At 45.2% G+C, this 27128-nt stretch overlaps 1 protein-coding gene across 4 annotated transcripts in view; it reads left to right on the top strand.

Moving 5' to 3' along the window:
• Window positions 1-21389, top strand: part of LOC147423185 (P-loop containing nucleoside triphosphate hydrolases superfamily protein) — a 39324-nt gene extending 17935 nt beyond the window's left edge. Inside the window, exons 5-13 of one of the 4 annotated variants that reach the window (XM_086501782.1) lie at window positions 17325-17501; window positions 18644-19050; window positions 19148-19328; window positions 19418-19540; window positions 19602-19718; window positions 19822-19929; window positions 20379-20519; window positions 20598-20663; window positions 20769-21389. In XM_086501782.1, the coding sequence (XP_086357908.1) occupies window positions 17325-17501; window positions 18644-19050; window positions 19148-19328; window positions 19418-19540; window positions 19602-19718; window positions 19822-19929; window positions 20379-20519; window positions 20598-20663; window positions 20769-20960 (1512 nt within the window). In that variant the 3' untranslated portion in view covers window positions 20961-21389. Of the gene's footprint in view, window positions 1-17324; window positions 17502-18643; window positions 19051-19147; window positions 19329-19417; window positions 19541-19601; window positions 19719-19821; window positions 19930-20199; window positions 20325-20378; window positions 20520-20597; window positions 20664-20768 lie in introns of those variants that run through there. The other 3 variants (XR_015186620.1, XR_015186621.1, XM_086501783.1) reach the window with 3 other exon arrangements.
• Window positions 21390-27128: the final 5739 nt, after the last annotated feature.

Below are 27128 nucleotides of genomic sequence, written 5' to 3'. Positions count from 1 at the left end.
TTCCTTCAGAGAGCCCGTCCTGCAGGATGAATTCCAAGATCATGATAGCTGTCTTGCATTTGATGCTCATTATAGCTATAGCTGAGTGCTCTTTATTTGCCCCTATCTACCCTTCCCCTCTCCCCCTAGCCCTCGACCTACCCTCCTCTCGCCCTCGCCCTACCCTCCCCCTCGCACTCGCCCTAGTTCACCCCCTCGCCCTCGCCCTATCTTTCCCCTCTTCCCCTCGCCCTCGCCCTACCCTCCCCATCACCCCCTCGCCCTCGCCCTATCCTCCCCCTCGTCCTAGTCCACTCCCTCCCCCTTCCCCTCGCCCTCCCCTCAACCCTACCCCTCCCCAACTCGTCCCCCTTCCCCTTCCCAACTCGCCCAACACTTCCAAACTCGCCCCTTCCCCTCCCAAACTAGTCCCTCCCCCTCCCCAATTCGTCCCCCTTTTCCCCTCCCCAACTCGCCCCCCCTCCCAATTCGTCCACCTACTCCCTCTTCCTATTCGGACTAATTGGGCAGAGGGCCGAATTGGGAGGGGGCGTCCCCTCCCAATTAGTCCCTTCCCAATTCAGCCCCTCCCAATTAGTCCCTTCCCAATTCGGCCCTCTGCCCAATTAGTCCCTTCCCAATTCATCCCCCTCCCAATTAGTCCCTTCCCAATTCAGCCCCTCCCAATTAGTCCCTTCCCAATTCGGCCCTCTGCCCAATTAGTCCCTTCCCAATTCAACCCCCTCCCAATTAGTCCCCTCCCAATTCAGCCCTCTCCCAAATGCGCCCCTCCCAATCCCAATTGACCCTCTGCCCAATTAGTCCCTTCCCAATTCAGCCCCCTCCCAATTAGTCCCTTCCCAATTCGGCCCTCTGCCCAATTAGTCCCTTCCCAATTCAGCCCCTCCCAATTAGTCCCTTCCCAATTCAGCCCCCTCCCAATTAGTCCCTTCCCAATTTAGCCCCTCCCAATTAGTCCCTTCCCAATTCAGCCCTCTGCCCAATTAGTCCCTTCCCAATTCAGCCCCCTCCCAATTAGTCCCCTCCCAATTCAGCCCTCTCCCAAATGCGCCCCTCCCAATCCCAATTGGCCCTCTGCCCAATTAGTCCCTTCCCAATTCAGCCCCCTCCCAATTAGTCCCTTCCCAATTCGGCCCTCTGCCCAATTAGTCCCTTCCCAATTCAGCCCCCTCCCAATTAGTCCCTTCCCAATTCAGTCCCTCCCAATTAGTCCCTTCCCAATTTGGCCCTCTGCCCAATTAGTCCCTTCCCAATTCAGCCCCCTCCCAATTGAGCCCTCTCCCAAATGCGCCCCTCCCAATCCCAATTGGCCCTCTGCCCAATTAATCCCTTCCCAATTCAGCCCCCTCCCAATTCGTCCCCCTCTTTCCCTCCCAATCCAGTCCTCTCCCAAATTCGCCCCTCCCAACCCCAATTGGCCCTCTGCCCAATTAGTCCCTTCCCAATTCAACCCCCTCCCAAATTCGACCCACCCCCCCAATTCATTCCCCTCTTTCCCTCCCAATTCAGCCCTCTCCCAAATTCGCCCCTCCCAACCCCAATTGGTCCTCTGCCCAATTAGTCCCTTCCCAATTCAGCCCCCTCCCAATTCGTCTCCCTCTTTCCCTCCCAATTCAGCCCTGAACTGTCATCATCTTTGCATAAGAATCCGCCATCTTGTGTTCGAGCAGAGAAACCTCCTCCTCCAAGTGTTGAATTCTCTTGCCAGCAACAATCATTTCTTGCATGGTTGGGCCTAGCACCTGCTTCAAAAAAGATGTACTATGCGGTACCTAGTGGTTTCATTTCCTAGTTTTTCAGTATTTCCTCTCACCGAGACTATTTCCTCTCACCGAGACGATGAGCGGTCTTGTGGCGGGCAACCTGTAGCAGGCTACAGTGTCACTTTCACAGGACACTCAGTTAGTACAGTTGGTTCAGTCTGGTTCATAGTGGACGGACTCTCTGGGTTGGGCAGTGACACGTGGCAGGATACGGACGGTGGTCTAGTGGACATCGTGGCCAGGTCACCACCACCACTCACTTTGGAGATTGGCTTAGGTGGCTGCCATTTATGGGCCATTGGTGGATCATCTTCTGGATATATGGTCCAGCGTCGTCGTCTGGAGTATAGAGTCTAGACACAACACTTCTTCACTCTCCCTGCACATCTGAGCCTCGACACCCCCATTGTACCTGAGAGTCCTGGGCTGGAGCTGAGTGTGCTGCCACGCCAGAGTCTGTATCAGTGCTTTGAGATAGTTGAGTCATTTGTGTGGTCTACTGTTGCTGTTGCTGTTGTGTCTGTGAGCGTTGTTGTCTATTGTTTCCTATTTCCAGTCTGTTTTAAGTGAGATTGTCACGCACATTGCACCGAGGAGCACCCACTGTAGAGAGCACGACACACTATCTGCGCTACACCTACCTACTTTCCAACAAAAGTCACTTAAAAATAATAAGTGAAAAATGTCAAAAATAGGGAAAATAGGCCTATGCACTGTAAAAATGCTACTGATGAAATCTGACTGGAATCTGATGGTCATGTTGTGTGCAACCAGAGGATATGCATCTAATCTAAGTATCTGGACATGCATGTCTGCGAACAGACTCACAAAAGTGCTAGATCACTTCCTATTCTAGACTGACTGAACCCTTGTCGTGCTGTAGCTTGTCCACGGACACATAGGGTTGAATGTGTCACGTGACAACCAGATAGTGCTGACTCTGCCTGCTGTAGCAAGAGCTGTTTCTCGAACACTGACTGTGGTGAAAACATTACCGTTGTTGATGGATTGAGGTGTGGTTCCGGAGTCCTTTCCAAAGGTTCAATGACGAGGGAAATGGATGCACGCTACATGTGAATGCAAATGCAGAAGAGGTGAGGGATCCTATCTCCAACTCCTTCCATATCCGCATACAAGGCTAGGAGATCTTGGTACTCAAGATCCGGGTTCTCGTGTATTTGATGTCGATCTTCCTTCAAAGACATGGCAATGAAGATGGGATCCGGTAAGTCCATGGTCGAGGCTCAAAGATTTTTAAGGAAAAAAAACTAGGAGAGGTTTTTTGGGTTCTTTGTTCTGCTTGGGTTCTTTGGTTCTTGGTTCTTGATGTTCTTCGTACTTGGGGTTCTTCTTTAGTTCTTGATGGTTCTTCCCTTGAGTTTGCGAAGCCAAAGCACGCAGAGAGCTCTGATACCAATGTCAGGTGCACTGGGAGAGAATAAGGATTTTGCTCGGATCTAGTACTCTACACACAAACACAAGGGACAACTGAAGTGAACTGAAAGAAAGAGAGACGATGAGAGAGAGAAAAAAGAGACGACACAGGGATGTCGGGTCCCAACCCTCAAAGGCCCCCTTGCTCTGTTGCCAGAGCAAGTACTTTCTTTATTCTTGCACAATGCTGATACAATGACTAAATGCTGAGATGCTGATGCTAATGCTAATGGGTAATGATGCTATTGATGTAGGGTATTGGGTACTGAGGTACTGAGTAGTGAGGTTCTATGTTGAAGAGGGGGCGGTCGACGACGAGGTCTATGTCGAAGACGATGAAGTCGACGACGGTTTTGTGTTGAAGATGGTGAAGTCGACGACGGTTCTGTGTCGAAGACGGTGAAGTCGACGACGGGATCTATGTCGAAGACGATGATGTCGACGACGGATATTGCTGGTCTATGTCGACGACGACGACGACGGTGACTATGACGATGACGACGATGGTGTCGTCATCAAATCCGGGACTGCGATGACGATGACGAAGGTGTCGTCGTCAAGATAGGGATCTGCGATGACGATGGCGATGGTGTCGTCGTCAAGATGGGGACTTTGACGACGATGACGATGGCGTTAAGGCTGAAAACTGAAAACGTTGGGTTGTCTACTAAAATCTGAAAACACCAGGCTGATCTGGGTCTTCTTCTTCTTGAGAAAACGCTAGGGCTCCTGCTGAGGTGTTGCCTGCTTGCTGGGTGCCTGCCTTTTTGTGTCCTTGCTTCTTCTGCTTCTCCCGAGTGCCGAATTGGTTTAGCAATTTGCAATTTAGCAAATTGCAAATTACAAAAAGAATTCCAAAAGTTACTTTAAATAAAATGACTTATAAGAGGTGGTTTACGTAGTAAAATGCCTGCATGATGAAATGACTGTTCTTGTGCAAGAGAGGGTATGTAAGTGTGGGTGGCCTGGACATGCACATCCTGCTAGAGGCTCACAAAGGTGCCAAGTTCAGTCCTAAGCTAAGACTCATGCTAAACTATGGCAGAAGCGTGTCCACGTGGCGCAAGTGAAGTGCGCACGTGACATGACAAGAAGTAGCGTAAACTTTGATGATCAGTGAAGACCGTGAAATCGGCTTCGAGTAGGTAATGTCGCCACTGAGTAAGAGCATGGATCACTGCCAAAAACTCTCTCTCATAAATCTGTGCTGTCAATTTTGGCCTTGAAAACAATCGGCTTTCATAGGCAATCACATGGCCTTCTTGCTTTAAGACTGCTCCCAGACTACGACCACAAGCATCACAATATACTTCAAATGACTTTTGCAAGTCCGACAAAGTCAACACTGGTCGAGTGGTCAGTTTTTCTTTAAGTGTCTGAAAGGCAGTCACCTCTGTCGGTCCCCACGAGAAAGGGACTCCTTTCTGAGTCAATATGTGCAAAGGGGAAGCTACCTCTGCAAACTTTCGAATGAGCCGCTGGTGTCTCATATAAGGATGCCAAAGAAGTGTAGTAAGAGCACAGGCCAAGAAGCTTCTAACTTTATGAACATTCTTCAATTCTGACCAATCGTAGATAGTCTCAATCTTGGCCGGGTCCATATATACTCCTTTTGCTGAGACGATGTGTCCTAGAAAGTGTATCTCCGGCAAGAAAAATTCACTCTTTTTGGCATCGATAACTAATTTGTGATCACACAATGCGTGAAAGACCTATAGCAGATGGTATCGATGTTCTACTTCATCCTTGGAGAAGACTTTAATGTCATTAAAGAAAGTACCGACAAAAGATCGATACTCTCGGAAAATCCTATTCATCATTCTGTTGAAAGTCGTTGGAGCATTGGTAAGGCCAAAAGGCATCACCAAAAATTCATACAAACCGAAACTTGTTCGAAAGGCTGTCTTGTAGACATCCCTCGGAGCGACTATCACGGGACAAATAACCACTTCAAATAACAACTGAACTGAAAGAGATAAAGTGCACGACAAGAGTGGCGAATAAGTCCAGGGCCGGGACACGAAGATTCTTTAATAAACTTTCTAGTAAACTTTGGAAGGGCCACCTTGCTCCGTTTGCTCTTTGATAGGACCAGTATTCTTTCAGAAAAGCACATGCCTAAAGCTCTGATACCACTGTCATGGGATGGACACGACAAATGACAACTTAATTGAAAGAGATAGAGAGTGCACGACAGGAGTGGCTAATAAGTTCGGGATCGGGACATGAAAATTATTTAATAAACTTTTCTTTAAACTTTGGAAGCGCCACCTTGCTCTGTGTTTCAGAAAAGCACACGCCTGGAGCCATGATACCACTGTCACGGGACGATCACGACAAATAATAACTTCAATTTACTGAAAGAGATAGAGAGTGCACGACAACAGTGGCTACTAAGTCCGGGGTCGAGACACGAAGATTCTTTAATAAACTTTCAAGTAAACTTAGGAAGCACCACCTTGCTCTGTCTGCTCTTTGATAGGACCGGTATGCTTTTTGAAAAGCACACTCTTGAAGCTTTGATATCACTGTCACAGGACAGACACGACAAATAACAATTGAATTGAAAGAGATGGAGAGTGCATGATAGGAGTGGCTAGTAAGTCCGGGGTCAGGACACGAAGATTCTATAATAAACTTTCCAGTAAACTTTGGAAGCGCCACCTTGCTCTGTCTGCTCTTTGATAGGACCGGTATGCCTTCAGAAAAGCACACGCCTGAAGGTTTGATTACACTGTCACGGGACGGGCAAGACAAGTAACTTCTTCAAATAACAACTGAACTGAAAGTGATAGAGAGTGCACGACACACGAGACGGGGAGTGGCGGAATTCCACGCCAAGAGAGAGCACTGGCTCCAAACCTTGGCGCCCCTTTCAGTATTTCGTTATATTGCTTCAACTCTGTACCCTCGCCCGGAAGAGTGCCAGAGATTGAGCCCTTTGCACATATTTAAAGGCCCATGGCCTATAAAAAGCAGTTTACATGAAAAGCATCTGGTCCCAAAAACTGGTGTGAAAAGCTGCCAATGCAATTTAGGAAAACCTGTGCAGCTTTGTCACGTCAATACCTGCTAGTGCAATTCGCGGAAGTGCATACAACCAACCTACCACGTCATCAACGTAAAACGCAGCCCTCTGTACAACTACCACATCATCAACAATTTCACCTTTATTTTATTCTTTAGGTTCCTTGGGCCCTATCGAAAGGGGTCCCATAAGTTGGTGGGAACTCTTCTTTAAAAATAGGCCACTCGTTAAGACTTTGCAAGTTGGTAAAACTTCGTTCTGTTGCTTCTTCTTTTTCTGCTTCTACTTCTTCTGCTGCTTCTAGGGTTTAGTCCCCTCGGCCGGGATCTGCAAGTCGGCTCCATTCTTCTGTGGCTTGACACGTCAGCAATTTGTGACAGGGGATGTCACATGCATAACTAACGTGATGTGCATGTTGACAAGCTAACTCCTATTTCTGGGTTTAGGATAGCCTAGGAAGAGTTGTAGCACCCTTGTGAGCCTGCATGTAGGACTTGCATGCCTAGACAATTTAGAGTAGTTGCATACTCTCTAATTGCACATGAGCACGGCTAATGTCTACCAGGTGTAGGCATTGGGGAGTGTTTCTATACGGTTGCATTAGTACCTAGCCTAGGTGTTTATCTGCATGTGAAGCACCTCTTATAAGTGATTTTTAAAAATCATTAATAAGTGACATTTCTAGAAATCGTGGGATTTTTATTGGCATTGCCCGATAATTGAGCCTAGGGGTCACTTCTCTATCATAAGTTATTACCTTTAGTACTAGCACCAAGTACCTGCAGTACCTCAGCATCTCTTGTGTTTTTGCACCAGATCAGCCCATTAGCATTGGCATGCCAGTTTTCAGCCATAACCTCGCCGTACCGTTGTAGATCCAGCCATAAGTATTGTCGTTTTCAGTTTTCAGTTTTCAGCCCAAGACAGCTGATCAGCCAGCGTTTTCAGATTCAGCCCTCAGATCAGCCAGCGTTTTTCAGTTTTCAGCTCATCCCCGACATTGGCGACAACAGATCAGCCCATAGTTTCGTCACAGTTGCAGATCCCATTCAGCACCTCTAGGGTTTTGCATTTTCAGCCTTTAACCTCATAGATCCAAGCATAAATAGCAAGATCCCATCAACATCTCAACATCTAGGACCATTGTATCAACATTTGTGCAATCTAAAGCAAATACCTCTTTGCTACCGATAGACAAGGGAGCCCTTGGAGGGGGGTTTGGGACCCCATCTGATGTTAGTTTTCTCTCTCTCTCTCTCTCTCTCTCTCTCTCAGGTATGGGGTCAGTATGCATCATCTCTCTACACAGTCTCGGGGCAGCCACCTCTTCTAGATCCGCCAGAGCCATGCCCACACACATGTGCTTTCTTTACCACCGAGATGGTAAAGAAAGCCATTGACAGGATGAAGACTAGAGATTTGCTTGGAGAGCTTCTAGCAGTTATGTTCAACCGTGCCATGTGCGAGGGCCTACCTAATACTTGGAGTTTGTCCACGATCGTACCTATCTTCAAGTCAGGGGACCCTATGGAGCCTGGGAACTACCACACTATCATGATTGGACACACATTGGCACGTTTGAACTTTGTACACATCATCCTTGAGCAGCAATTAAATAGATAGGCAGAGAGAGGGTGTACGAGCAGTAGGACAAGCGGGTTTCAGGAGAGGTTTCTCTACTCTTAATCATATGCTGACACTTAGAACCATTATTGAAGGGGGGAGATCACATGGGAGACGGCTCTATTGTTGCTTTGTGGACTTCCGCAAAGCCTTCGATACAGTGCCCAGAGCTAGGTTGATGCGTAGACTGCAGGAGATGGGGGTACCCAAAGAGTTGATATGGGGGATCATGGCTCTATACAAGTCAATAATGGGGCATGTACGCACTCTAGAGGGGATTTCTGATTTGGTTTGCTCCACTATTGGGGTGAAACAGGGCTGCCCGCTATCTCCTACATTGTTTGGCATGTATGTGGATGAGGTTTCTGACTAGATTGAGAGGGATGGTGATAGAGGAGCTCAATTGGCAGGGACATGGATCCCACTATTGTTATATGCTGATGATATTGTGTTGATTTCCGACTCCGCGGAGGGGATGCAACGTCATTTAGATGCTTTGTCCACATTTGCCCATGATAGTGGATTGTCTGTTAACGTGGGGAAAACCAAGGTTATGGTGTTTAACACCACACCACAGTGGGTCAGGAGGTCAACATCCACTTTTACATATGGCCAAGAGACGGTGGAGTCTACAGATGCATACACCTATCGTGGGGTAGTCTTCAGTGGACCTACGTTTCCATTGAGAAGAGCAGTAGAGACTAGATTGACGAGAGCTTATGCAGCCTCGGGAGGTTTTGAGAGGATGTGTTCGCAGGTTCAATTTCAGGAACCTCGAACAAGGTTGTGGCTTTTTGACACTCTAGTGGCTTCAGCTATGCTCTATGGGGTTCAGATTTGGGGGCCCTCAGTGGACCACCAGGGCAGATCTAGTAGCAGTGATGGATGGAGAGGCCTCTAGTCTCTATGATCTCTCGAATGATTCGGGCTAAGGCTTTAGTGCCACATGAGATTATTGGAGCTGAGCTAGCTGCCCCCCCTCTCGTAGTTGAGGCCCTTACTAGATCAGTTTCCTTCATGCATAATTTATGGGACCTCCCAGAGACAGACATGCTCCGGCTAGCCCTTCAGTCATTCGACAGCTAGCGCTACAAGGCGACACAACATGTTGGTATGGGCAGATGACATCATGGTTTCAGTCACATGGCTTCAACATGGATAGACTACCTCCATTCCAATACTCCTTGGATGCACCTTCCCTTTCTCTGACACGGACAAAGATCACTAGACTTATATGTCAGGATTTGATTCAACTAGATACCAGAAGCACATGGATACAACCAATACAAGAGTTGGGCACGAAGATGGCTTTCTATAGAGAGCATCTCCTCCAACTAACAGAAGATGGATATGTGATCAGACCGGTCTATATGGACACTCATTTATCCTATGGGATACGATGTGCTATTGGTTAGATGTGCACCTCATCGCATCAGCTAGAGATTGAGACTGGTAGATTTAGGAGAGTACCAACAGAAGCCAGGGTATGCGAGTTATGTCATATAGAGCTTGAGGCAGAGCTACATCACATTTGTCATTGTTCGGTATACTATGAGATACGAGGCTGCTTTCACTGTCTATTCAGAGAGGTGTCACGTGACACATCCAACCCTATGTGTCCGTGGACAAGCTATAGCATGATCAGGGTTCAGTCAATCTAGTCAGTCTAGAGTAGAAGTGATCTGGCACTTTTGTGAGTCTATTCGTAGACCGTGCATGCCCAGTCACTTTGTGTAGATGCATATCCTCTGGTTGCACACAGCATGATGATCAGTTTTCCCATCAGAATCCATTAGAACCAGTTAGGGGAATTTTTCAGTGATTTTATCCTATTTCCCTATTTTTGACATTTTTCACTTATTATTTTTAAGTGACTTTCCAACAAAAGTAGGTAGGGCAATTTTGCTAAGTTTGTATATAAGCAAACCCAAGTTAGCACTGAATGGCAGAAGAGGCAGCAGGAGCTCCCCGCTAACCAGGCACCTTCTCAGCAAGATCCCATCAGCACCCACAAGCCTTGGCGATTTTCCTCTCCAAGCCCTAGCGTTTTCAGTTTTCCCCCATCACCCACAGTCCCTTGCGTTTTCAGCCCTGATCATCGCCAGCATACCCAAATCCCTAGCGTTTTTACTAACGCTACAAGAGCAGGCCAGCGTTTTTCATTTTCAGCCTTTAGCGGAGAATTTGCAGCAGCGTTTTCAGCCTTGAAGACAACAGCAGATTCAGCCCTAGTCATTGCAAGAGATCCACCATTTTCAGCCTCAAAAACGCAGCCAAAACTGTAATTTTCAGCCCACCGAAAACAGTCCCAGATTTTCAGCCATAGCGTGTTTATGGACAGCAGTTAGAAGACCACAGATTTCAGCCCTAAGGTCGTCGTCGTCATCCCCGTCGTCGTCACCGACATAGTCCCAGGTTGCATCAGTCCATTGCATCGTCATTGTACCACTTTGTGCAATCAATAAGTAGACTACTCTTGCCGACGAGAGTGGGGCCTTCGGAGGAGGGTTTTACGTCTCTGGTGTCGTATCTCTCTTCTCTCTATCTCTCAGTCTCATACACTTGCAAGCACAGTGTCCATTCACTTTATTTGTGATCATAGCATTCTCTCATTAAGAACGGAAGGCTCTACCTTCCATAAGAACAAAAGGAACCTTGAGCACAGCTCGGAGCACTCATCTTGAGCAAAGTGCAAACATTCATTCCGTTGCACCTAACGTTGGTATCAGAGCTTTGGCAGTGTTCTGTATGACTCAAGGAAAGAACCACAAGAACCACAAGAATTTTTGTTGCTTGTTGCGGTCGTACGAACCCAAGTTCGCTTGGGTGTGTCGATTCCTAATCGTGTTTAGTGAAGAGTGACAGGAATCCCAAGAAAGAAGGGCTTGTCCAGTCTCCCCTTGTGTCTCTTTTCACTCATTGAGAGCAGACCGTGCACTTAGCGACCGGCCAATCGACGTGAGGTGGGAAAAAGCAACCTTGGTGTGAGCGCAAGGCCGCCAAGGGGTGCGCCCGCGGAAAAGAGTAGAACTCGGGTGAAGAGAAGATCCTTCTCAAAAGCGATTTGCAAGCAAAAGGAAAACCTCAAGAACCTCAAGATCGTCAAGAACCAAAGAACACAAGAACCCAAGACCTTCAAGAATCCAAGTTCCTCGTGAACTTAAGAACCAAAGATCATAGTGCATGGTCGTCACCCGAAGCGGAATGGATACTTCGCATACAGGTGATGAGCATGAGAGAGGCGGCGAAGATTTTTCCCCACCAGGAGATTTTTTCGACCCTCCCCCTTCGCCATGTACGCCACGAGTTGTACTAACTCCTATGGAGATGATGGTCAAGTCAATGATGGACATGATGCTGGCACAACAAGAACGAAATGAAAGAAATGCAATACAACAACAAGAAGCGAATCGAGTTGCGTTGGCACAACAAGAAACCAATCGCCTTGTTTTCGAACGCGAGCGCGATGAACGAAATGAATGAAAAGCAGAAAGGGAGGTCGAGCGTGCAGCTCAAAGAGAGCTACGCACTTAAGAATTGCTTCGACAAGTGCTAGCCGCGAAGATTGAACCACCCAAAGATCGTGGGAGTTCCTCAAGTGGTGCAAGCCATGATGCGGATTCCAACCATCCAGTCAGAGAGAAGTTGACTTTCAGTAAGTATAACGGTAAGATGGATGCTACGGTTATTCATTCTTGGTTGCATCAATTTAATGCTTATTTTGCCACAACTAAGAAGACGGGAAATAACAAAGTTTTGACGGTAGCTTTGTACCTTGCCGGTGATGCCATTAATTGGTACCATGCATGGCAAGAGGCACAGTTAGCCGCGCACCTAGAAGAAGCCGACGAATTCACGCCCCTTTCTTTCAATTGGGCTGATTTCCAAGACAAGCTCAAGGCGCAGTTTATGCCACCTTAGTACCTTGCACAATTGAAGGACGATTGGCACGCTCTCAAGCAAAATGGTATGCCAGTCATGTCTTTTTCTAATCGTGTTTTGCAACTAGGCACTCAATTACGAAAATCGGATGATGAGCGCAAAGAGGCTTTTCTCTTTGGATTGGACGAGTATATCAAGTACGATGTCGAGGTGCTCGATCCAATCGATCTCAACAAGGCGGTGGCGATTGCTCTCGCACAGGAGATGAAGCACAACAAGGGAAAGCCTAAGGAGAACGAGACTTCCACAAGTACCTCGCAGACTTCTCAGAACCCTCAGAACAGTAAGAATGGTAACTCTTCTAACCAATCTTCCAACAGTCTCTCAGAAAAGAATTTTTCCAATAATCTAAGGGTAAGTCTAACACAATTGCTAAACCTAAGCTTCCTCCAAATGAAAAGGTAGCACAAGGAATTGTAGGAGGATACATCACGTCGGAAGAGCAAAGCACTTATTCTAAGGAAGGTCGTTGTTTTCATTGTCACATTAAGGGTCACATAAAAAGAACATGTCCTAAGCTTGAATCGAATGAATCTAAAGAATCCACAGAACCCACTTCCTCTGTCAATGCAATTAATGATAACACGAGTGTGCCCCAAGTTTCTCATGACCCTTCCATTGATGATTCTCTCATTAAATGTTATGGTCGTACGTCGGGGCAGCGTTTTGTCATATTGTTTGACCCAGGTAGTATGCATAATGTGATCAGTCCCTCTCTTGTTGAGAGAGCCCGCCTCGAAGTTAGTCCGAGATCTCCTATGGAGGTCTCTGGCTTTCTTCCCGGTATGGACGCTCTCATCACGGAGGAGTGCCTGGATGTGTTGTTTGCAATTCAACAAGCTGCTTTCACTAGAAGATTTGTTGTTTCTCCTCTCTCAGGATGTGATATGATTTTGGGCATTCGATGGTTTCGTGATAATAACCCTCTCATTGATTTTGAGGCTAACACTTTCACTCTCAAAGTGATTTTCCCATTGTCATTCATGGAGAGGACATTGTTCATTCTCCATCTCTCATTGCTAATATGCAGGACAAGATTGAAAGGATTCAGGAAAAGGAGACTCTGTCTCTTTCTCTCCAAAGCATGATGTAACCGGCCTGTTAACTTCAAAAAGGGCGGTAGACTTTACTTCAAACCTTAATTTAGCTTTCACCCATTATTAGTCGTCTATTCTACCTGTGCTATAATGACACAAGAGAGGGGAATGGGATACAGATGCTAGAATGCATCTGTATGCGAGTCAGACACCAGATTGGCCCCTAAATAGGCGCCCCTTTCGGTATTTCTTTATTCTTTAAAAGAGGGAATAAAAGCTGTGGTTCTCTACAAGCTGCCCCGCACAATCTTGGCTGAATTTCAACTGTTCTGGCCTGATTTTGGCAGCATAACTGTACTAGGACCCTTCACAGTCAGTATTCCCACGCATTGGATGACTTTCCCAACGCATACGGACACTCTGCAAAACCTGGCGAGAATCTGCAGCACGCTGAATTCTCTGTTTTCTGCCCCGAAAATGCGCCAGATCACTTGTACAACGGTCCCCTTGCGTCCCCGAACCTCCTGGGGGTATTAGGGTCCGTTTAGGGCCAAAACCTAAAACCTGCAAAAATACACAGCAGGCTGTAATTCACTGTTTCGGGCTCCGTTTCGTGTGCTGGTCGCATCCGTAGCAAGTCCTCGAGCTCCCGCACCTGTAGGGCTACTTGCCCTTTGAATCGGACGGGATTTCGCACGTGAAACCTCTCCGAATTCACCTATACCTGCGGGGGATTAGCCGCTAGCTAATCCAGTACCTGTGCAAGAGGCTCTTGCCTCGGCAATCGCGCATGAATCCACATAACTGTACATTGGTCAAATGAAAAGCCCACTAGAGGGGCATAACCATAAAGAATAGGAGAGAGAGCAGTGAGAGGTGTGCAGGTCATGACATCCTGCACCTCACTGTACATAGAGGGTAAGCCAGTACTCCATTGAAGCTCTCCCACCTGTGACAGCAGCTGAAAATCACGTTTTTGCCTTCTCTTTAAGTAGTAAACTGGCCTCAGAGTGCCGAGTGTCACTCATTTGTGCATTTTCCCGCTTTAGACCCTCGGGTCTAAAAATATCTCTCGTGCAGCCTCTGTTGACTTGGCCACAGAGTAACAAAATGATCCCCATGTCAAACTGCATGTAATGACGCGAAGACATTTTGCCGTCCAAAAATAGCAGTCCCTAAAATTAAGGAGTTTTTGCCATTACATTCTTCTAGGTCATCTGACCCTCTTTGTATACTGCAGCCACACCCATAACTGAAATGTAGCCTATGTAGCAAAGGATTCCGCTTTGGTTGGCCAATGACCCCACTTTGGCTAACCAGAGTCCTTGTCCAACCTTAGTGCTCTTTAGTCCTCAGGCCTGGACTCTCTCTGAACAGCTCCACACTGGCTATGCAATGCAGGGCAGTTAGATTTCCAGAGGGGTGTTTCCAAAAGGTAAAACAAACGAAATTCCCCAAAGAAAGAGAAAATAAACAAAAATGGAATTGCCACTGGCTGGTGACACATGACACAAGATTTGCATGATTGTGAGCAGCATGATGATTTGATTGACAATGATCAGCATGATGATTTGGATGATAAAGACAAGCATGATTTTTTGCACGATCAAGATGTGATTTCTCATAAGCATGATGAGTTGCATGAAGATGATGTGATTGTTCACAAGGATGATGTGTTAGTTGATGCTTTTTCTAGCCAAGCTAACCTCGTTGCAGATTCGATCAATCACGAAGGCTCGATCTTGGCTCTCGAGCCTAGATGCAAAGAACCCTCACAGGAAGTATTATGTGTTCGTATGATTGATACGCACACATTGTTCGAGTGTTTCATTCGTGATCGTTTCCTGTATTTTAGTCAGCGTCTTTATGTGGACCCTTTCTCTAGGCATGACATATTGTATGATGAGCACGTTTCTCTCATGGATGAGCACGAATGTATGCGGATTTTTCATGAAAAGCTGAAAAGTATGTATGTAAGGAAGTTACATTCCATGTCTCTTCCTTGGCATGACACAGTTTCCGAACGAGCACATGAAAGTATGAGCACCAAGCGTGGGCATTTCCATTGTGTTTAGCCACAATTGATTGCTCTAGATCATAAGAGAAAGATTCGATCTCATTATTTGCATGTGTTTGATGAACGGGTTGTCACTCCGTCTCTACGTTCAGCTACATTGCATACACAGTCTTTTAGCGAAGACAAGATTTTTTCCACTCACTTTACATGGAATGGGTATGTTCATGGTTTTGTGTTGGAAATAGTTTCAGGAATTTTCAGCCATGGAGATTCTTGAAGAAGAAGGAAGCATGACTCTCGACGAAGTTGAAGCATCGAAGGAGCCACAAAAGACTTTGTGTCGCTTTCGGCGCGGCCCAAAGAAGCAAGCATTGCAGACCTTTATGAAGTTCAAGTACCGCACAACCCACACATCAGAGTGGGCCGGCGAAGAGTCCCTTCCAGGATTCCGGATGCTATTGGCGATCTCCCTCGACGCCATACAGTTCGGTACCAGTACCTCACTTTGAAAAGGAGAGGATGTCACGTGACACATCCAACCCTATGTGTCCGTGGACAAGCAGTCCAGTCAGTCTAGAGTAGAAGTGATCTGGCACTTTTGTGAGTCTATTCGTAGACCGTGCATGCCCAGTCACTTTGTGTAGATGCATATCCTCTGGTTGCACACAACATGATCATCAGTTTTCCCATTAGAATCCATTAGAATCAGTTAGGGGAATTTTCCAGTGATTTTATCCTATTCCCCTATTTTTGACATTTTTCACTTATTATTTTTAAGTGACTTTCCAACAAAAGTAGGTAGGGCAATTTTGCTAAGTTTATATATAAGCAAACCCAAGTTAGCACTAAATGGCAGAAGAGGCAGCAGGAGCTTCGCGCTCAAAAGACACCTTCTCAGCAAGATCCCATCAGCACCCACAAGCCTTGGCGATTTCCCTCTCCAAGCCCTAGCGTTTTCAGTTTTCCCCCATCGCCCACAGTCCCTTGCATTTTCAGCCTTGATCATCGCTAGCATACCCAGATCCCTAGCATTTTTACTAACGCTACAAGAGCAGGCCAACGTTTTCCATTTTCAGCCTTTAGCGGAGAATTTGCAGCAGCGTTTTCAGCCTTGAAGACAACATCGGATTCAGCCCTAGTCATTGCAAGAGATCCATCATTTTCAGCCTTAAAAACGCAGCCAAAACAGTAATTTTCAGCCCACCGAAAACAGTCCCAGATTTTCAGCCATAGCGTGTTTATGGACAGCAGTTAGAAGCCCACAGATTTCAGCCCGAAGGTCGTTGTCATCCCCGTCGTCGTCACTGACATAGTCCCAAGTTGCATCAGTCCATTGCATCGTCATTGTACCACTTTGTGCAATCAATAAGTAGACCACTCTCTCCGACGAGAGTGGGGCCTTCGGAGGAGGGTTTTACAACGTCTCTGGTGTTGTATCTCTCTTCTCTCTATCTCTCAGTCTCATACACTTGCACGCACAGTGTCCATTCACTTTATTTGTGATCATAGCATTCTCTCATTAAGAACGGAAGGCTCTACCTTCCATAAGAACAAAAGGAACCTTGAGCACAGTTCGGAGCACTCATCTTGAGCAAAGTGCAAACATTCATTCTGCTGCACCTAACAAGAGGGCTTTGGACCGTTGGCTAGAGTCATGAGATATCAGGATCAGGGATGCCTCAGATTGTTTTTCCTAGCTCTTCGCAGACACAGGGAGAGTCTCTTGAGGAGACCAGGCAATGGGAGACATTTACAGAGGGAGATCACTGACTTCTTTAGAGCAAGGACTCACCAGCCAGATGAGCATGCTTCACAACAGACTTCAGAGTCCACTTCTACTAGAGATATGTTAGTGGAGCCACTGAGCTCGGGAGAGCTATACGCCCATGTCTACGCGAGGGCGCCCACGATATCGACGGAGGCTCTCTTGTAAAGAAGAGGACGAAGGGGTCGATGTAGGCCACCAGTATCTGAAAACAGCCCATAGACTGCTCGCAAGGGCGAAGGGGGATGGGGCCTAGAGGATAAGACTGCGGCGGGTTGGGGATGATGCGAAGCATGGAGGAAGGGAAGGGGGGGGGGGGGGGGGGGGGGGCCTTGCAGCGCAAAGTCAGGGGGGCAGGGGGAGGCAATGCGCGAGGGGGATGCGGAGAGGCAGTGAGCAGTGAGCCAGGTCATGTCTCTCTGAGCTATCCTTCTGAAGGTGCAATCCTCATTTTTGTGAAGCATAAAAATCTGCGTGTTCGTGTGCGTGTGCGAGAGCAATTTATTTTGATATCTAGAGAGTTTTGTACCCACTTTTGGGCACTGATAAGATATACTATTTGGTGTGTATCTATAGACTGTTCAATAGTGAACCGTGGTGGTTAGAGGTTTCTTTTTTCCATTGCAACGGTAATCATTGAATGGCAAATGTCTACTCCTTTATTCTCTTTCTGTGATGATCAGTTTTTACACTTATATTGATACTTTTGATCCAGGTTTGCAATCATTTCAGAGCAGCAGCCAGATTTGTTGCAATTAAAGTGGTACCAATTGTTGGGGGAATGTCTATACAAAAGCAAGAACGACTTCTTAAACAGAGGCCACAAGTCGTTGTAGGGACACCAGGGAGACTGTGGGAGTTAATGAGCGCAGGGGATCAGCATTTAACAGAGGTAACATTTGAAAGGGTGACTTACCATCTACATGGCTTCCTGCTGGCACATTTGATTCTATTGTTGTTTATTGTTATGTCAAATTAATACTGTCAAGATGCTCAAGTGGCTTCAAGTCACCTAATAGAAAAGGTTTGCCAAGGTTTTAGCCCAAGCTTCTTAGGAGAAAGAGCATTTTTCATGCCAGCACTGGCAGTTAAATCTTCTGTAGGGTGCGTGCTGTACTCTAATGATCAAGCACAACATGAATTAAGCCTTGTTCCCAACTTTGGGTAGTGTATTGCTGACAGTGTGAAGCTTCTTACAAGATAGTGAGGTGACGAAGACAGTTTTCTCTTATTTCATAAGAGATGGTATTAGTAATTACACATTGCTATTTGTATAATTACAACAGAAGGAAACTGCCACAGAGATAAACTCAACAATTTTCATTCTGTGGTAGAGCCTAGTTTATTCAATGGAGGATAGGAAAAGCCACACAGGGCAGATAGTGGCACCCTGAGTCTGGGTGAGCAGGAGCCTTTTGTCCAGATGTGGATGAAAGCTGCGGCATGTTGTCATAGTCATCATACTGACGGTTGACCTGGTCACGCAAGTTTCAAACTGTCGTGCAGGAAACAAGAATGGTTGTTTCATGTGTCCTTTAACTGCAAAGAAGAAAAAACAGGGTTTCACACAGGTAGAAACATCTGTGGAAAAATTCAGTTGGGCCTTTGTTGTCAAGGAGGACGATTGTTTCATGTCTCCTAAACAAAGAAAGAGGAAGAAGATTTCACATATGTAGAGACATTTTTGGAGAAGTCCAGTTGCACCTTTGTGAGCTCACAATGAGCTGGGGCTGGGTTCAGGGTGTGAGGTGAGCAACCACTTCTCCCAAACTGACTTGTGCCTTTTCAAGGCTTTGAGGCTCAATTTTTCATAAATTAAAGGAACTAGGAAGGATAGCCTTGCAACTTGAGGTGCTTGATTGTGCTTCAGTGATTTTCATCAGTTGAATAATTTTGGTGTTCGTGAGTTTGTATAGTTATATTTATAGTACTAGGCTTTATCTGTTTTTGCCTTGAGCTTTTCTTTGTTGATTTCTAGATTTTTGGGCAATATACAGTGATGCTAAGATTGCTATGCTTGCTACATGCCTATAGCTCCATCACCTGTCCTTCTTTGTGCTGGATGAAGCTGACCGCATGGTAGAGAAAGGACACTTTCAAGAGCTTCAATCAATCATGAGCCTGCTTCCAGTTGTGGACAAAAGGAGAGCAACTGCTGGTACTGAAACTGAGAGTGATTCCTCAAACATAGGTGCAGCTAGCATTGAAAACATACGTATTCTTCGAAGGCAGACATTTGTCTTTTCGGCAACTTTGGCTCTACCAGTTGGATTCAGGAAACAGCTCAAGAAAGGGCATCTGTATTCGAAGCAGCAATCAAAACGTGAAGAATATTCTGTGGCTCTCCTATCAGAGAGAGCAGGTGTAAGGCCAAATGCTGCAATTATCGATTTAACCTCTCAGAACATCGTAGCAGATAAATTAGAAGAATCTGTTATTGAGTAATATTCCTTTACTCATCTTTTATGTTGACTCTTGCTCTTGTTGGTTCAGAAAACTCGCGTGGTCTATTTTGTGAAAGATGATTTATCTTTGCAGATGCAGAGAAGAGGAGAAAAACTTATATTTATACTACTTGCTGAAGCTGCACGGTCAAGGGCGTGCTATAATTTTTTGCACATCCATTGCGGCCGTTCGTCATGTAGCAGCCATATTGGGTCATTTGCAAGTTCAGGCTTCCCCTTTGCATGCACAAATGCAGCAAAGGCAGCGGTTGAAGGTGGGCAGGTCTGATTTATCTTTGCTTGGGTCATGCTTAGTTTTGGAGAATAAGAGGTGGTTTGTGTCTTAAATACTTCTTTTATCCAGGCAATGGACCGATTTCAAGGTGCAGAGAACTCCTGCCTCATCTCCACAGACGTGGCTGCACGAGGATTGGATATACCAGGAGTCCGGACTGTAATTCATTACCAGCTTCCCCATTCCGCAGAGGTGAGCCTTATACCTGTTGTCTATGCTTTTTCATAGCATTAAGGCTAACAAAAAGTTCTAGGTTTATGTGCATAGATGTGGAAGAACAGCCCGAGCTTCTAACGATGGTTGCAGCATCTTACTCTTAACTCCCAGTGATCAAACTAAATTTAGGTCTTTATGCCACGCGCTTTCAAAGGTCTGTATCCACATGGCTAAGTCTTTGTCAATATCTTTGATGCATATGAATGGCGGGGTTGATTATGTTTTGTAATGGCTAAGTCGTTTTATTGGGTGAATAGAAAGATGGACTCCGGTCCTTTCCTTGCAACAGTGCTTACTTACCAGCAATTCTTAAGAGGGTTCAGCTGGCTCAGAAAATTGATGTTTTATTGAAGAAAAACGCACAGGTGTGCTTTTTTTCTTTTTTTCTCTTTCTGCCTGTGTCTCGTAAGCCCTTGATTGCATACTGCCCTTATGGCATAACGGACATAAATGGAGTGTGTTGATTTAGGTATTGTGTGCATGATCTAATTAAAAATAGACTGAGCAGCTCATGAGATCAAGTACTTTCTTATTCCTGTCCATGTGTGCTTATCATGGTCTTCCAGATTAGGGATATAACCTACGAAGCTAACTATTTCTTTGATAATGGACATCAATGGAGTGTGTTGATTTAGGTATTGTGCACGATCTAATGCAAGATAGACTGAGAAGCTCATGAGATCAAGTACTTGCTCATTCCTTCCATGCGCTTGTCACGGTCTTCCACATTAGGGAAATAACCAGAGTCTGCATTAATAAGGTACGTGAGCTATGAAGCTCACTCTTTCTTTGATATTTTACTTTGCTTGCACAGACGAAGGCAAAGACAAATTGGTTTAAAAGAAATGCAGAGGCGTTGGAAGTTTCTGTAGAAGATGACTCGGATGAAGATAATGACCTTACTGGGAATACATCAAAGAAGAAGAGAGGCTTCGAGCTCAAGAATCTACATCAGGTCTGTAGTCCTAGCACCAGTGCATCATGGAGAAAGAAAGAAAGAGGATTTTTTCTGACAATTCATGTGTTCTAGTAGGAGCTGGAATTCTTGCTGGAACAGCCACTAGAGCCAAGGGCACTTTCTCATCGATTTGTTACAGGGGTGAGTTCAACAACCATTTGATTGTGCCCTTTCTTTTTGGCTCTTAATAGCTAGGTGTCCAGATTTCTCTTGCTCTGGCTATTGATTGCTCTTTTTTTTTGGCAGGCGGGCATGTCGCCACTTCTGGCTGGGCAATTGAAAGACTATGCCAAGCAAAAAGTTATCAAGAAGCAGGGGAGATCGACTAAGAAAATGATAAAAACAATGATTGGATCAGAGAAACAGAGAAAAGGGCTTGTGGTAATTGGCCAAGAAATGTTGGAGCCTCTCACTGCCTTGCAAATATCGAGGAAATAGCAGTGTAAGCCACCCAAAGAGTGGAGGCCAGTGGCTATTTTGATGCAGTTGAGATAGTGCTGTTATCGGGTGTTATGCTGTTGAAAAGATTCTTTGGAGCATGCTTGGTATCCTAATATGCATAGAATGTCTTCTTAACGAGGGGTATAAAATGTGGCCAGACCTTAAACCTGCCTACTACTGTTGTCCCTAGTGCTTGTTAGTCTATATGACAGTCTTATACAGGCATTTTTGAATGTGTATTACTTCTCGCAATTGTACCTTACATGAAGTCGCAATCCCACTCCTTATCTACCAGAGATTGAGATACGGATATTATCATGTTGATTCTTGTTTTCTCTTAAACTCGATTCAACCGGATCGCTTGTTAAGCTTCCAGAGACTTAATGAGTCTTTGAAATATTGAATGTCACTACAATTTTGCTTTTCTCCCCTATTAAAACAATCAAGGAAAAACACACCCTCCTCTTTGTTAGTGTGGGGGGACTCCTAATGTGAGTAGCATAGTTCGGGCTTCCAGTTTTGGAAGCGAGTATTTGATAATATGTTGAAATACTATTTGAAAAACTACATTTGAAAGTAAAATGTAGAGACATTTCTTTATTTGGGATACTTGCAGTAAAAGAAGCTTTTTTTCTGCAACACAAATGGAGAAATAATGAGACTCTATCATGAGCATTAATTCCAAAAATTTGAGATACTTGACATGAGCAAATAAGAAAGTTATGTCCCATACTCCCGAGGGACGGGTCGAAGCAAAGGAGAGGGACATGCAGAATGAATGAGTCTTAGTCGTGGTAGTTTTGGACTGTGTAGAGGTAGTCAATGGATGCCTTTTCTAAGCATTAAGTTTACACGTGAGACGCGCAATTGAAGCACCTTGGCTCCCTTGGAACCCACTGATGTAATTCGAAGCATATCAAATTACTCTCAAGACCTTGACGACGGGGAAAGGGAAGATAGTGGCACCCTCCTTAATTACTAATCCACTATAACTTCATATATTTGATGCAACAACAGTCGCAAGAAAATTGCTGACGTATGATCTGTCTGATCTGTTGTGAAATGAAGAGTAGTGCCTTTATTTATCTATTTCAATGAACCCCACTCAAACATCTTCGCCGAATGGTTGAAAAATGCATCAAACCGCTCATTGGAAGTCTACTTGTGCATAACATAGGCACACTGACAAACAATGCATATAATCAAAAGCAATAACCTTAATGGTCTTCAAACTAAGCCATGTATACAAAATATCTTACCATGAGTGACTTTCAATTCGTCGTCCGTCAAGGTCCTTGGTCCGGGGGCAAAGGATCTTGACTCTTCATCGGTTGCCATTTCTTCAGTGGAATCGTTGTTGCAGCTGATGTATTGATGACATGCCACCACAGGGAAAGTCAATGCATGCAGACCAGTAATTGCCTCCCAAATCAGCAGTGGGAATGGCACTTGTGCCTGACACTTCAGCACCCATAATTCCAAGTCAGCATTGGGAATTTAATCGGTGATAGTAGTGGGAATTCAAGCAATGATCAATGGAATGCAATCTATGTATTGTATTCGATCTCTATAGCCTATACTGTCTTTGTAGTGTTCTTGGCCCCCCTCCGAGCGACCTTGACGGCCAAGAATGGTTATTATTTAATGACCATTCTCATAATATTGATTCCCACCATGGCTCCCGACCTCCGCCGGTTGCCATGTGGTCGTCAATATTATGGAGAATGGTCATTAAATGAACATTCCCTACCCCTTTCCAGCCATCACGCGCAAAGATTAATCCTAAAGCGACACCAGAATGTTGTCAAACCCTCCTCCGAAGGCCCCACTCTCTATGGCGAGAGGTCTACTACTGATTGCACAAATCTCTACAATGCAATAGACTTGCCGACGATGAGGACGGCGACGAGACGGGCTGAAATCTGAAAACGCTAAGGGCTGAAATCTACAAATCTTTATCTGCTGAATTCTGACTCTAGGTCGGTGACGATGTCGATGGCAACGATACGACGATGCGTTGAAAACATAGATGCTGAAACCTGCGTTTTCCGAGCTGAAACTGCAAACTTCGGTGGATCTGACCATGTGGCGAGGATCTGCTGCACAAAGCTGAGATCTGCGAGATTTGGGGGTGCACTCGAACTAAAATATAGCGTAGTAGTACTTGCCTTCCTCATTATTTGAACATTTTTCTCGAAGCATAACAAAGCTATTTTCACAATTTTTTTTTCCATGTAACGTGTTGTGACTTCCTTGTCCTTTCCTATGCAGCTATGATTTCAAAGTTGGTCAACACCACGTCAAATGAATTATTTTAACGTTCGTTTCAAAAGGCTTATGAAGTGTGTTAGTTGGTTCATAATCGAAGGATTGGCATGACTATCCTCCCAACCTTGCTCCCTTAGCTTTTGTTGCGGGAATACAATCCTGTTTTCAATGGTGGTTTTATAAGAAAGCATCCACAAGAAGTTTTAGACAAATTCTCACAATAATTCCCACATTGTGACTTACCTCAACATCATGAGTTTCTGTGAGGGAGGCACCGCATACCTAGCTAGGTACGATTGGGGGCAGGGGACCGCCGGCCCGGCCACGGCGGCCCCCTGCCCCCAATCGTACCTAGCTAGGTATGTGGTGTCTCTCGAGCAGAAGCTCATGATGTTATCCATGGTATGAGAAACACTAAAGAAGACTCCTTTTTCCTACATGAGAATATTTCTAAATCTTCTTGTGATTGTGTCTTTGAAGGATTGGCATGCTATCCTCCTATTACTCTTCCTATCTTAAAGGGTGTTTTTTTAAGAAGGCATCTTGTTTTCACTCCATCTTGTAGTGCCAGCTCACAAGATATTTGTAGGGTTTTTTTGGACGTGTTGACTTTGTGAAAAGTGAAGAACAATAAAAAAACTAGACAAGATGTGAAATTAAGTGGCTTCTTCTAAAATTCACACTCCCCTACTATACTTCTATAAAAAATATTAAGTACATGCTGCATATGACAATGAAGTTATTAGAATGGTGCTCATGTTTTTATCATTGAAACTAGCAGTGCAAGAGAAGCCCTACAATGGTTATGAATGCATAAAGAGAGAGGGAGAGGGAGAAAGAAGTTCTTCTCTTGATAGGATATAGAAATCCCTCCATTTCCAAAGGGCTTAATGAAGATTGCAAAATATTTAAAACCAACTTCATCTATATTTCTCTGTGTATTGTGTTTTTTTTCTTACAAACAAAAATCACAATTCTAGTGATGATATTTACATAGCTGTTGAGAGATCCCCTCCCTAGGGGTCTATGCAAGAATTAAACAATTTATACATTTCCATCAGAGTGCAATAGCAATAACATAGGGGAGGAGTTCTTAACGTCCGCCGACCTAGCATGGAGTTTACGCCATGCGCCAATGAACTACATCCAGAGATACATAGAGACTAGTGCTACCCCTAAATGTGTATGAATGAAAACATACTCAAAGAAATGACCAAGTAGAGGGTGAATGTATGTGCACACCACATTTGCGGGAATAGAGAGAGAGAGAGAGAGAGAGAGAGAGAGAGAGAGAGAGAGAGAGAGAGAGAGAGAGAGAGAAAAGAGGGTGAAATAAATTGCATAGATGACACAAGTAAATCACAAAAGAGAGTCTTTCAATGTCCATCTAAATGAAAACATGCAAACCATGAATTTATGCTACAAAAAATGAGAACACTATAACTTAGAAACCATAAATGACTAAGTAGAAGCACTAGACCCTGTATGGGATCAACTGGTCCACCTATCCACATCCACTCTTATTATGAACAGAGAGAATTCCACTTCGCCGGGGAGCAAGCCAGAACACCTTCAACTTATCTGAGCCAGACATAAGCCGAGGCTGCTTCGCCTTCCTTCATGAACCCAAGCTCTGAAGAGATCCAAATACGAGAAAATGGTAGGATATCAACACCAACGATACTAATTTAAGTGCCATGTCTCCTTGATGCCAGACTGAGTGTTTAGATCAAGTCAAGGAAAGATCCTTGATGCATTAGTTGTGTAGGTCATTCAACCCCTGATGCGCTAATCAGGTGGATGAGTCTTAACAAATAAAAAAAAGAAGATCTAGGCTCCACACCCCCGATCCAACAAAGTGTTAAAGTTTAGGCATCTCAAGTGAACTTCCCAATGTGATCCAATTATCTAGTTTTGCTTTTAGGTATTTATTTTACTTATTTGTCAAAGTCTTGGGTAGGGCAATTTATTGGGCTTGCTGTATAAGCAACCCCTTGCCTCCATTGGATACACATTAAGTTATTCATTGCCAAGGTTGATTGCTTTAGGAGACTCTCTCTCTCTCTCTCTCTCTCTCTCTCTCTCTCTCTCTCTCTCTCGTGCTCACTCCCCTTGGTCTCTATGCTTCCGCATCGTTGACTTTGACATGGTATTAGTGCTGTGTCGCTGCTGAAGAGCCTTGGTGGAAGAAGAGCAGCTTGGAGAAGAATATTCAAACCCCCTCCTCGCCAGTGACTAATCCCGTGACCCCTTGTTGCTACCTGTTTTATAAAACGATGCTTCTCAACGGGTGTCCCTTGGCGGTGTAGTTCCTTCCCTACCGTAGCATTTTGAGACACTGCGCCTGGCAACCCCTTGGTGACATAACTCGCTTCCGATGCAAGGTCCCCTGCACGCGTTTTGGAACGCCGCCGTCGAAAGCACCTAAAGCCCCTCCGTTCCTAGTGTTTTGATACGCTGCTAGTCAAAAGTCAACAACGCCCCTCCCCCGTCTCACCTACGACAACATTTTAAAACGCTGCCCCTTGGCAACCATTTGACGAAAACCCCTTCAACCTTTTGTCTTGCTGTGCTTTTAAAATGCCATAGCCTATAAAGGCTTTTGGAATATAAAAATAGTGGCTTGAAAGAGGGAACCACAAGCAGTGTAGGGCAAGAGAAGGACAAAGGAGATCTTGGTTCAAGGGAATGGCTTTGAGCCAATCATGCAGCTATTCTTTTGAAGAAGATTCTTGGTGTTTGGCTTGGAAGCGAGGGAGCGAAGCCATCGGCTTGGGAGACGAAGAGTAGAACAAGATTGGTTTAGGAGTCGCAGACAAGTAGAGTAGCTTGGTTCATGCGGCTTGGGAGTTATTTCCAGCTTGCGATTTTTTTGCGGCCTATTGGAGTGCGAGAAGGTATGAAATACCAAATTTCGCAACTTCAACAAGGCATCCCCTTGCTCGAGACCCGACGACATCGATCAAAGACAACCAAAAGCTATGGATAACGGATCATCAACCATCCATTTAGCGGCCTATGCATCGGCACAGTTCTCAAGCAACCCGGAAAATTGTTTGGCTCAAGTTTTTGAAGTCAAAAGCAAATGGCAGAGTTGCTAGAGAACAACAGCAAAGGTCAGCTGGACAAGGATAGCAGTACCAATACTCAGTTAGCTGCCTCGGTACTCGAGAGGTATGACCAAAGTCATGGTTGTGGTTCGACGCTTTGTTTGGCTCGAGAGTTTGAAGCCAAGGGAATAATCAGGAATTCACAGGAAGACAAGGATAAAGGTAAGCTAGACATAGATTATGGTAATAAAGATTTGACAGAGGAGATCGACATGGCACTCGTGGCGGTGGCCACAGTGGCCTCAACGTCAAATTTCTAGTCAAATGACAGGTGTCACCACTAGCTTCAGCCACAGAGAGGCTTGTGAGTGGTAGAGAGTGGGGCAAGTACTGCTCCCTATAATTAATTTGGACCCTTGTATTGGAGTTCAAGTTATTGGTGTTTGGACCCGTAGGTCGGATTTCAATGCACATGCATTTGGCAGGGAACCAATCAGATCGCTAAAACACTATGGATGGGCTAGCCAATTCATTGTTGTTGGTCAGATTATGGACATGATGTGTTCCAACAATTCATTATCTTGGAGTTTTATATTTTGGACGTGATGTGTTCACAGTTCACGAACGGGGATTATTGGATGTAGTATGGTCTACAGTTCAAAGTCTCTACAAAGGAAACCGATGCTCAAGATGGCATTACTTTCAGGTACAAAGTTGAGGAGAGTAACACTGAGGTGTATCCAGTTGGTGGCCACTTTCTGGGGTGTCCATGGTAGCTTCTTCATCGACCTGGTCTCACTATTGATGTCCACTATGAGCTGCAAAGAGGGTGTTAAAGTTTAGGCAT

The sequence above is a fragment of the Adiantum capillus-veneris genome, chromosome 26 (genome assembly GCF_014529385.1).
Source record: "Adiantum capillus-veneris isolate H3 chromosome 26, ASM1452938v2, whole genome shotgun sequence".
In the NCBI taxonomy this organism is placed as follows: Eukaryota; Viridiplantae; Streptophyta; class Polypodiopsida; order Polypodiales; family Pteridaceae; genus Adiantum; species Adiantum capillus-veneris.
This window is presented reverse-complemented; position numbering and strand designations above follow the sequence as displayed.